The sequence below is a fragment of the Triticum dicoccoides genome, chromosome 1B (genome assembly GCF_002162155.2).
Source record: "Triticum dicoccoides isolate Atlit2015 ecotype Zavitan chromosome 1B, WEW_v2.0, whole genome shotgun sequence".
Taxonomy (NCBI): domain Eukaryota; kingdom Viridiplantae; phylum Streptophyta; class Magnoliopsida; order Poales; family Poaceae; genus Triticum; species Triticum dicoccoides.
In genome coordinates this window covers 102,039,938-102,051,057 of record NC_041381.1, presented here as the reverse complement: position 1 = coordinate 102,051,057, position 11,120 = coordinate 102,039,938, and the positions used below count along the sequence as shown (strand labels likewise).

Sequence of the window (11,120 nt, the reverse complement as noted above, 5' to 3'; positions counted from 1 at the left end):
ACAAAAAAGGGGAAAGTCTCACATTGACTTGGTTTATCAACGGGCTATGGACATGCCCATTAATAGATATCAATGTGAGTGAGTAGGGATTGCCATGCAACGGATACACTAGAGCTATAAATGTACGAAAGCTCAACAAAAGAAACTAATTGGGTGTGCATCCAACTCGCTTGCTCACGAAGACCTAGGGCATTTTGAGGAAGCCCATCATTGGAATATACAAGCCATGTTCCATAATGAAAAAATCCCACTAGTATATGAAAGTGACAACATAGGAGACTCTCTATCATGAAGATCGTGGTGCTACTTTGAAGCACAACTGTGGAAAAAGGATAGTAACATTGTCCCTTCTCTCTTTTTCTCTCATTTTTTTATTTTTTTGGTGGGCTTCTTTGGCCTCTTTTTTTTATTTGGGCTTCTTTGGCCTCTTTTATTTTTTTCATGAAGTCTGGAGTCTCATCTCGACTTGTGGGGGAATCATAGTCTGCATCATCGTTTCCTCACTTGGGACAATGCTCTAATAATGAAGATCATCACACTTATATTTATTTACAACTCAAGAATTCCAACTCAACACTTAGAACAAAATATGACTCTATGTGAATGCCTCCGGCGGTGTACCGGGATATGCAATGAATCAAGAGCGACATGTATGAAAGAATTATGAAGGTGGCTTTGCCACAAATACAATGTCAACTACATGAGCATGCAAGAGCAATATGACAATGATGGAGCGTGTCATAATAAATGGAATGGTGGAAAGTTGCATGGCAATATATCTCGGAATGGCTATGGAAATGCCACAATAGGTAGGTATGGTGGCTGTTTTGAGGAAGGTATATGGTGGGTGTATGATACCGGCGAAAGTTGCACGGCACAAGAGAGGCTAGCAATGGTGGAACAGTGAGAGTACGTATAATCCATGGACTCACATTAGTCATAAAGAACTCATATACTTATTGCAAAAATTTATTAGCCCTCGAAGAAAAGTACTACTACGCATGCTCCTAGGGGAAGGGTTGGTAGGAGTTAACCATCGCGCGATCCCGACCTCCACACATAAGGAAGGCAATCAAAAGAACACCCCATGCAACAAATTTGTCACACAACGTTTACCATACGTGCATGCTACAGGACTTGCCAACTTTAACACAAGTATTTCTCAATTTCATAATTACCCAACTAGCATGACTCTAACAGTACCACCTTTATATCTCAAAATAACAATCAAGTATCAAATTTATCATAGTATTCAATGCACTTTCTATGATAGTTTTTATTATGCCCAACTTGGATGCCCATCATATTAGGACTAATTTTATAACCAAAGCAAATACCATGTTGTTCTAAAAGACACTCAAAATAATATAAGTGAAGCATGAAAGATCAATAATTTCTACAAAATAAAACCACCGCCATGCTCTAAAAAGATATAAGTGAAGCACTAGAGCAAAAGTTAGCTCAAAAGATATAAGTGAAGCACATAGAGTATTCTAATAAATTCCGATTAATGTGTGTCTCTCCCAAAAGGTGTGTACAGCAAGGATTATTGTGGTAAAATAAAAAGCAAAGAATCATATCATACAAGACGCTCCAAGCAAAACACATATCATGTGGTGAATAAAAATATAGCTCCAAGTAAAGTTATCGATGGACGAAGAAGAAAGAGGGGATGCCTTCCGGGGCATCCCCAAGCTTAGGCTTTTGGTTGTCCTTGAATTTTACCTTGGGGTGCCTTAGGCATCCCCAAGCTTATGCTCTTGCCACTCCTTATTCCATAATCCATCAAATCTTTACCCAAAACTTAAAAACTTCACAACACAAAACTCAACCGAAAATTTCATGAGCCCCGTTAGTGCAAGAAAGCAAACCACCACTTTAAGGTACTGTAATGAACTCATTCTTTATTTATATTGTGTTAAACCTACTGTATTCCAACTTCTCTATGGTTCATACCCCCCGATACTAGCCATAGATTCATCAAAATAAGCAAACAACACACGAAAAACAGAATCTGTCAAAAACAAAACAGTCTATAGCAATATGTAACTTTCGAATACTTCTATTACTCGGAAAATCCTACCAAAATTGGAAGTCCTAGGAAATTTATCTATTAATCTTCTTCAAAAAGAATCAACTAAAAAGCACGTTTCTGTGATTTATTAAAATTATTCTCGTGCGTGCAGAAGTTTCTATTTTTCAGCAAGATCAAATTAACTTTCACCCAAGATGATCCTATAGGTTCTACTTGGCACAAACACTAATTAAAACATAAAACCACATCTAACAAGAGGCTAGATGAATTATTTACTACTAAACAGGAGCAAAAATCTAAGAACAAAAATAAAATTGGGTTGCCTTCCAACAAGCGCTATAGTTTAACGCCCATAGCTAGGCATAAAAGTGAGAATAGATCTAAGTATCGCCATCTTTGGTATTCAATTCATAAGTGGCTATCACAATAGATTCATAAGGTAATTTGATTTTCTTTCTAGGAAAGTGTTTCATGCCTTTCCTAACCGAAATTGGAATCTAATATTTCCTTCTTTCATATCAATAATTGCACAAATCGTTCTAAGGAAAGGTCTACCAAGAATAATAGGACATGAAAGATTTCAATCTATATCGAGAACAATAAAATCTACGGGCACATAATTCCTATTTGCAATAATAAGAACATCATTAATCCTTCCCATAGGTTTCTTAATGGTGGAATCTGCAAGGTGCAAGTTTAAAGAGCAATCATCAAATTCACGAAAACCTAACACATTACACAAAGTTTTTGGAATCGTGGAAACACTAGCACCCAAACCACACAAAGCATAGCATTCACGATCTTTAATTTTAATTTTAATAGTAGTTTCCCACTCATCATAAAGTTTTTTAGGGATAGAAACTTCTAATTCAAGTTTTTCTTCAAAAGATTGCATTAAAGCATGAACGATATGTTTAGTAAAAGCTTTATTTTGACTATAAGCATGAGGAGAATTTAACACGGATTGCAACAAGGAAATACAATCTATTAAAGAACAATTAGCATAATTAAATTCCTTGAAATTCAAAATAGTGGGTTCATTGCTATGTAAAGTTTTGACCTCTTCAATCCCACTTTTACCAATTTTTGCATCAAGATCTAAAAACTCCGAATCATTGGTATGCCTTTTAACTAAAGTTGACTCATATCCAGTCCCATCATTATCAAGATTCATATTGCAAAACAAAGATTTAATAGGAGACACATCAATCACTTTTAGATCTTCATCATTATTATCATGAAAACTAGAAGAACACGCTTTTACAAAGCAATCTTTCTTAGCACGCATCCTAGCGGTTCTTTCTTTGCACTCATCAATGGAAATTCTCATGGCTTTGAGAGACTCACTGATATCATGCTTAGGTTGAATAGATCTAAGTTTCAGAGAATCAACATCAAGAAAAATTCTGTCCACGTTCCTAGCCAATTCATCAATCTTAAGCAATTTTTCTTCAAGCAAAGCATTGAAATTATTTTGTGAAATCATAAATTCTTTAACACTAGTATCAAAATCAAAGGTCATCTTATTAAAATTTCCATAAGAGTTGTTGTAGGAATTTCCATAATTATTAGAGGAATTACTAGGGAATGGCCTAGGATTAAAGTTTTCTCTATATGCGTTGTTACCAAAATTATTCCTACCAACAAAATTCACATCCATAGATTCATTATTATTCTCAGTCAAAGTAGACAAATGCATATCATTAGGATCAATAGGAGCACTCTTAGTAGCAAACAATTTCATAAGTTCATCCATCTTTTCACTCAAAACATTAATCTCTTCTATCGCATGAACTTTTTTACTAGTAGATCTTTCGGTGTGCCATTGGGAATAATTAACCATAATATTATCTAGGAGTTTAGTAGCTTCTCCTAAAGTGATTTCCATAAAAGTGCCTCCCGCGGCCGAATCTAAAAGATTTCTAGAAGCAAAATTCAATCCGGCATAAAAAATTTGTATGATCATCCATAAATTTAATCCATGTATAGGGCAATTATGAATCATTAATTTCATCCTCTCCCAAGATTGTGCGACCTGCTCATGATCAAGTTGCTTAAAATTCATAATATCGTTTCTAAGAGAGATGATCTTAGCAGGAGGAAAATACTTAGAGATAAAAGCATCTTTGCACTTATTCCATGAGTCAATACTATTTTTAGGCAAAGATGAAAACCAAGTTTTAGCAAGATCTCTAAGAGAAAACGGAATAACTTCAATTTAGCAATATCATTATCCATGTCTTTCTTCTTTTGCATATCACACAAATCAATAAAGTTGTTTAGATGAGTAGTGGCATCTTCACTAGGAAGGCCATAGACTTGATCTTTCATAACAAGATTCAACAAAGCAACATTAATTTCACAAGATTCAGCATCGGTAAGAGGAGCAATCGGAGTGCTAAGAAAATCATTTTTGTTGGTATTGAAGAAATCACACAATTTAGTATTATCTTAAGCCATCGTGACAAACAATCCAACACACAAGCACACAAGAGGCAAGCGAAAAAGAGGCGAACGGGAAAGAGAGGGTGAATAAAACGTCAAGGGTGAAGTGGAGGAGAGGAAAACGAGAGGAAAATGGCAAATAATGGAATGCAAGGGAGAAGAGTTTGTGATGGGTACTTGGTATGTCTTGACTTGTGCGTAGACTCCCCGGCAACGGTGCCAGAAATCCTTCTTGCTACCTCTTGAGCACTGTGTTGGTTTTCCCTTGAAGAGAAAAGGGTGATGCAGCAAAGTAGCGTAGGTATTTCCCTCAGTTTTTGAGAACCAAAGTATCAATCCAGTAGGAGGCTACACGCAAGTCCCTCGTACCTACACAAACAAACAAGAACCTCGCAATCAACGCGATAAAGGGGTTGTCAATCCCTTCACGGGCGCTTGCAAAAGTGAGATCTGATAGAGATAATAATAAGATAAATATTTTTGGTATTTTTATGATATATATTGGAAAGTAAAGATTGCAAAATAAAGTAGATCGGAAACTTATATGATGGAAAATAGACCCGGGGGCTATAGGTTCCACTAGTGGCTTCTCTCAAGATAGCATAAGTATTACGCTGGGTGAACAAATTACTATCGAGCAATTGATAGAAAAGTGCATAGTTATGAGAATATCTAGGCATGATCATGTATATAGGCATCACGTCCGCGACAAGTAGATCGAAACGATTCTGCATCTACTACTATTACTCCACACATCGACCGCTGTCCAGCATGCATCTAGAGTATTATGTTCATAAGAACAGAGTAACACATTAGGCAAGATGACATGATGTAGAGGGATAAACTCAAGCAATATGATATAAACCCCATCTTTTTATCCTCGATGGCAATAATACAATACATGCCTTGCTGCCCCTGCTGTCACTAGGAAAGGACACCGCAAGATTGAACCCAAAGCTAAGCACTTCTCCCATTGCAAGAAAGATCAATCTAGTAGGCCAAACCAAACTGATAATTCGAAGAGACTTGCAAAGATAACCAATCATACATAAAAGATCATAAACCCACAATTCATCGGATCTCGACAAACTCACCGCAAGAAGATCGAGGAGAACTTTGTATTGAGAATCAAAGAGAGAGAAGAAGTCATCTAGCTAATAACTATGGACCCGAAGGTCTGTGGTCAACTACTCACAACTCATCGGAGAGGCTATGGTGTTGATGTAGAAGCCCTCCGTTGTCGATTCCCCCTCCGGCGGAGCACCGGAAAAGGCTCCAAGATGGGATCTCACGGGTACAGAAGGAAGTGGAAATAGGGTTTCGTGGTGCTCCTAGATGTTTTCAGGGTATGTAAATATATATTGGCGAAAGAAGTCGGTCAGGGCAGCCACGATGGGCCCACGAGGGTGGGGGGCGCGCCCACCCCCCTAGTGCGCGCCTCCCTGCCTCGTGGCTGCCTCGTTTCTTTTTTGACGTCCACTCCAAGTCTTCTGGATTGCGTTTGTTCCAAAAATAACTATCCGGAGGTTTCATTTTGTTTGGACTCCGTTTAATATTCCTTTTCTGCGAAACACTGAAATAGGCAAAAAAAACAACAATTTGGGCTGGGCCTCCGGTTAATAGGTTAGTCCCAAAAATCATATAAATGTGCTTAGTAAAGCTCATAAACATCCAAAAGGGGTAATATAATAGCATGGAACGATCAAAAATTATAGATACATTGGAGACGTATCAAGGTCGAACAACCTACAAGTTTGAGCCGTCAGCAGGCTCTGCTCCTCATCCTCGCCGCCGGCTTGGACGAGGTTTGCCTGCTCCTTGGGCCGGGCCTTGCACTCGCGCGCCCAGTGCCCCGCCTATTTGTAGTAGCGGCAAATATCCTTTGATTTGTCCCTGCTGCTGGTGTCGCGGCCGGCGTTCTGGCCACGGCCGCCGCGTGTGCGGCCGCGCCCACGGCCACGGTCGTTGATGCCGGACGATCCGTCTCCTTCACGCAGTTTCAGGCGCGCGAACCACTCCTCCTCCGTGAGAAGCAGTTTGCCGCTGCCATCGCCGCAGGTAGGAGCGACATCCAGCTCGTACCTTTCCTCGGCGGCCTTCAATCGCCCGATGAGCTCCTCGAGCGCCAGAGTGTTGAGGTCGACCAGCGTCTCGATCGCGCACGCCATCTACGAGTAGGCCTTGGGAACGACCGAGAGAAACTTGCGGACGACAGCGGACTCGCCCATCTTCTCACCAAGCAGCTCAAGCAAAGTCACTAAAGAGGATAGGCGCATACCAAAATCGTCGATGCTCTCGCCATCGTTGAACTTGATCCCCTCGTACTGGTGGCGCAAAGACGTCGCCTTGGCCTCACGGACACCCGCCATGCCCAACCGCATCATTTTGATCATGCCCTAGGCGTCCTTCGCCGTGGCCTTTACGGCGAGCATGGATACCATCTTCGGCGGCAGCGATCGCAGCAGGCACTCCATTGCCGTGCGATCTGTTTCTCGCTCCGTGGTCCCGTCGTTGATGATGACCCAGAGCTGGTGCGCCTCCAGCATGACTTGCACCAGGAGGGCCTGGTCGGCGTAGTTCATGAGCGTCGGCATGGGCCAGGCACCGCCGGTCTCGTGAACGACGCGCTGGTGTACAACCATGGCGCCGCCGCCGTTGTTCCCTGAATCCACCACTCTTCCCGGGGCTGTCAGGTCCTGCCATCTCCGCAGGTGACCGAGCAAACCAGCTCTAATGCCAATTGTCAGGCAGACCTCGACGCCACTGGCTCCGGTGATCACCGGAGATGTAAACAAAGGTGGGCGCGAGAGGGGGAGAGACTTTTTGCGCTGCAAACTTCTTGCAGCTATTCTGCTTCTTCCGTTTATTAAGAGTTTCCAACTGAACTTACAACGGAAACACGGAGCTCGTGCGAGTAGTGCACACTGCCATCCCAGCATCCCTCGCGCTTCGCCCGCCATGGCGCCATGACCGTGCACTCGTGCCATCCCACGATCGGGTTAGGGCGCCGCTAAAACCTCTAACTAAACCGAGTCACAGCTCGGGTTTTCTGACGAAAAGAAAACTACTGATGAAACTGAAAAACTCGACACCTAAAACGCTAGACCTGAACCTGAAGTTTACCCAACATTGGTTGTAGTAGATTTTCCCATCGCGCGGTGGTAGCAAAAATCTCCATCGGTTGTAGCAGATTGCCCTGCCGATTGAAACATAGCCGGATGTAGCACCGTGTGCCGCCCCCATCGCAGCCCCGATTGTAGCTTCCTCCGTCCACAGGTTGCAGCTCCCGGCATGGCCGAATGAAGCTCCTAGTGTGTCCAGCGGTAGCTCCACCGTCCGTCGGGCGTGGTCTATCCCTGGGCAAGAGGGGTCGTCGGGGAACTGGAAGGGGAGGCCTCGTCGGAGAGGGAGAAATTGTAGTAGAGAGAAGTCCTCCGGTGGTGGGGCTCGCCGGTGCTAGTATCCGGCGGCGCGAGCGAGAGGTGAGACAGGAGATGCGTGAGCTGAGAGATGAGGCAGGGGTTGCGCGAGCGGAGAGGACGGATGCTGGAGAATTTATGTGGATGAGAGAAAGAGCGGTGTGGATAAGGGCGTGGGTGGTGTCCCGTGTCGCGTGTGGCGTGCGCTTGCTGTGCATGTGCAGTTGTGCACGAGTATAACGGCGAGACCGGCCGAAAGTTCGGCCGGCTTGCCGGTTCGAAACGTTTTCCTTGATGAATTCGTCATTGCTTCATCAACATTAAGTTTGCAGATGCCACTGGGCGGTTTCGTTTTCACCGGAGAATTACCTACACCTTTACATTCTTCTTTGCTAGAAACTCGAGCTCACTGATAAGTCCATTAGCAAACACGATAATTATTACACGGCAACTGAAAAGTTGATTCGAGGATTGCTTTACGCCTGGCTGATCAGATCGCCCATAAAATAATGAGCACCTTGTGATGAACTCTTCACTAGTTAACAGTATCCTGGAGCTCCATTAGCCATTCCCGTGGGTCACCAGCGGCACTTCTCAAGATATGCTCACTGAACTCTTCATCAACTAAAGCACATATGCACACACACACACACCGTGCCATTGTGCAGCTAATCAGGGAGTGTTTCCAGTAGTCTTCTCCATCTTCGCAGATAGTGCAAAACATCTAGGAAATTCGATGGGATTGATGGTTGTGAGAAGAAGGAATTATGGAACAACGAAATCTAAAGATGAGGCATTAGCTCAGGGATCAGGTAACTAATGATCATATATTATTTGCCAACATAAAGTGGGTAGCTTTTCACAGAGTACAAACTGCATATGTCTTTTTTCGGTCCTAAGGCTGCCCGTAATGGAAGTATCATAGGTAGTATCATGCATGTCAACTAATCATTTTTGATAAGGTGACGTAGAATTAAATGAAGAAAGAGATGTTTGAGTATCATATCATGATACTGTATCATATTAAATAATGTGTTACTTTGTGTCATGCATGTTAATAAATATAGCCCTCTATAATACCAACATATGATACTATGCATTACGGATGTACTATCATACACTAGTATCATATGCATAATACTAGTATATGATACACCCATTACAAGCAGCCTAAGTATATACATAGGAGCGCCTTAAATAGCATTAAATAATGAATATTTTCATATATTTTTTATATGTCGCATGATACAGTTGGTGATTTTGTACAGTATGAGATTACTAGAAAGGTGAAGCATGCAAAAAAAAATATCAGCAGTTATTTGGCAAGTGTGGCTATAATGGGGCTGCCATTAATGAGTATAGACTGTCAACAGCTTGCTTTTTTTGTCGCCTCTGCCTGTCCTCTACTCATACTTTGGGGGAATTAATTTCTCAATCAACATCCGCTTGAACCTTCTGGATTTACTTAAATGATAAGAAAGCCCACATACCTTATTCTTCCTGACTTCTTCTTCCCCGTATGTCTTTGTTGATTCAAAACTAGCAACTCTTCTATACACTCCTGTATGCCTTCGACACCTTCCATGGCACCAGATCCACTGAATAATGCTTCAAATTCTTCCTATATGCTACTTCGAGTGTTGTTCTTTCGTTTGGTCCTTGGTCTTCAAGTTGAGTCTTCCATTTCCATGGAGAAAATTTCCTTTTGGTTGTGGCTCCAACAAGGGAATGGCAAAGTTGGTTACCTTCAGCACATATACTCTCTTGGTGACAACCATTTTCGCCCAATTGTTTCTTCTGCAAAACGTTTTCTGGAAGTTCTCCATTTTGCATTCGGTGGTTCAGAGGCCAGATCTATAGCAAGAAGTGACTTTCAGAACCAAGCTATTGAAGGAATTTCTCTCTACCTCAATACTATCTGTTATGAGGCCTTAGAAGATCTTCGAGAAAGGATAGAGATGAATTTTGTCCGTAATAAGATGACATACCTGCGCCAAGAAGCCTATGGACAGTCCAGGACTGATCGGGTTCCTACTGCAAGCTCGGTAAAACTGGGGTTAATATTTAGTTATCCAAGATCTGATCTGTTAGTAGTAGAAGATTTTACCCTATTGTGATTTGCTTTATCATCTATGCAGATGACAGATCTATACCAAGAGGCCTATGGAGAATCATCGCATGAACAGATTCCTAATATCTCAGTAAGACTAGTGTTCACATATAGTTATTCAAGATCAGATCAGTTACTAGTACAAGGTTTTACCCTTTTGTGGTTTGCTTTATCATCAATGCAGATGACAGATCTTACCAAGAGGCCTATGGAGAATCATCGCATGAACATATTCCTAATAGCTCGGTGAGATTAATGAAAGATCTGTTAATAGTTTGTGAAGTATTTTCTCCTCCTTCTGATTCACCATATCATCTATATGCAGAAACACCTTCTTACCAAGATCAAGGCTTTGTATGCTAACAATCCGAAGCATCATGGAGAAGGCACAAGTTCTAGAAATATCCGTCTTCAAACAAGTCAAATGTGTCATGGAGAAGGCTCAAATTCAAGAAATATCCATCCTCAAACAAGTCGTATGCTCCACCATGATACAGAGGACGAAGTATATGATTATCAGCCAACCTCCCATTTGGTCACATTGTTGGATAAGTTGAGCTTAAGAGAGAACCCTAATGACGCAGTAAGTCATCGTCCCTGATCATTCTTTGCATGTTCATTCGTTTATGTTCCAATAAGACTTGATAGCTTTCTTCCAAATATATAGTGCAGTGCATAGCTTGAAGAGAAAATAAAAATATATTTATCTGCAGATCACGCAAGACCTATCTGATGTTCCACCTGATGAGAGAACTTTGTTTGTGACATTTTCTAATGGCTATCCACTGACCAAGGATTAACTACACGAATTTTTTATGAGGTATGCCTATCATTTCAGGTTTTATTACATATGTAAATTCACCATTATTTGTTAGGGGAGTGGTATGGTTATTGATTGCGGGTAATAAAAAATGTAATATAGGAGTCAGCGGGAAATTAGTGAACCAAATTTCTAATGTATGCACTCATTCATACATTCACCCCGAGAATTTGATGTGATGCATACAAATATTTTTAGACAGTAGGCTCGTTGAGCCCGACTTTAAATTGCTAATTTTCCAAACAGCTATAGTAGAGATACAAAGTGCGAGGAAACAACTTATAGGGCAGC

The 11,120-nt window shown here is 41.5% G+C and overlaps 1 protein-coding gene across 1 annotated transcript in view; it reads left to right on the top strand.

Annotated features, from left to right (window-relative positions):
- The first annotated feature begins 9,419 nt into the window (after positions 1–9,419).
- LOC119302088 overlaps positions 9,420–11,120 on the top strand; it is a 7,393-nt gene continuing 5,692 nt past the window's right edge. The window contains exons 1-5 of the mRNA XM_037579108.1: positions 9,420–9,944; positions 10,038–10,100; positions 10,194–10,255; positions 10,335–10,592; positions 10,723–10,829. Coding sequence (XP_037435005.1) covers positions 9,465–9,944; positions 10,038–10,100; positions 10,194–10,255; positions 10,335–10,566 — 837 coding nt within the window. The 5' untranslated portion in view covers positions 9,420–9,464 and the 3' untranslated portion in view covers positions 10,567–10,592; positions 10,723–10,829. The remainder of the gene's footprint in view (positions 9,945–10,037; positions 10,101–10,193; positions 10,256–10,334; positions 10,593–10,722; positions 10,830–11,120) is intronic.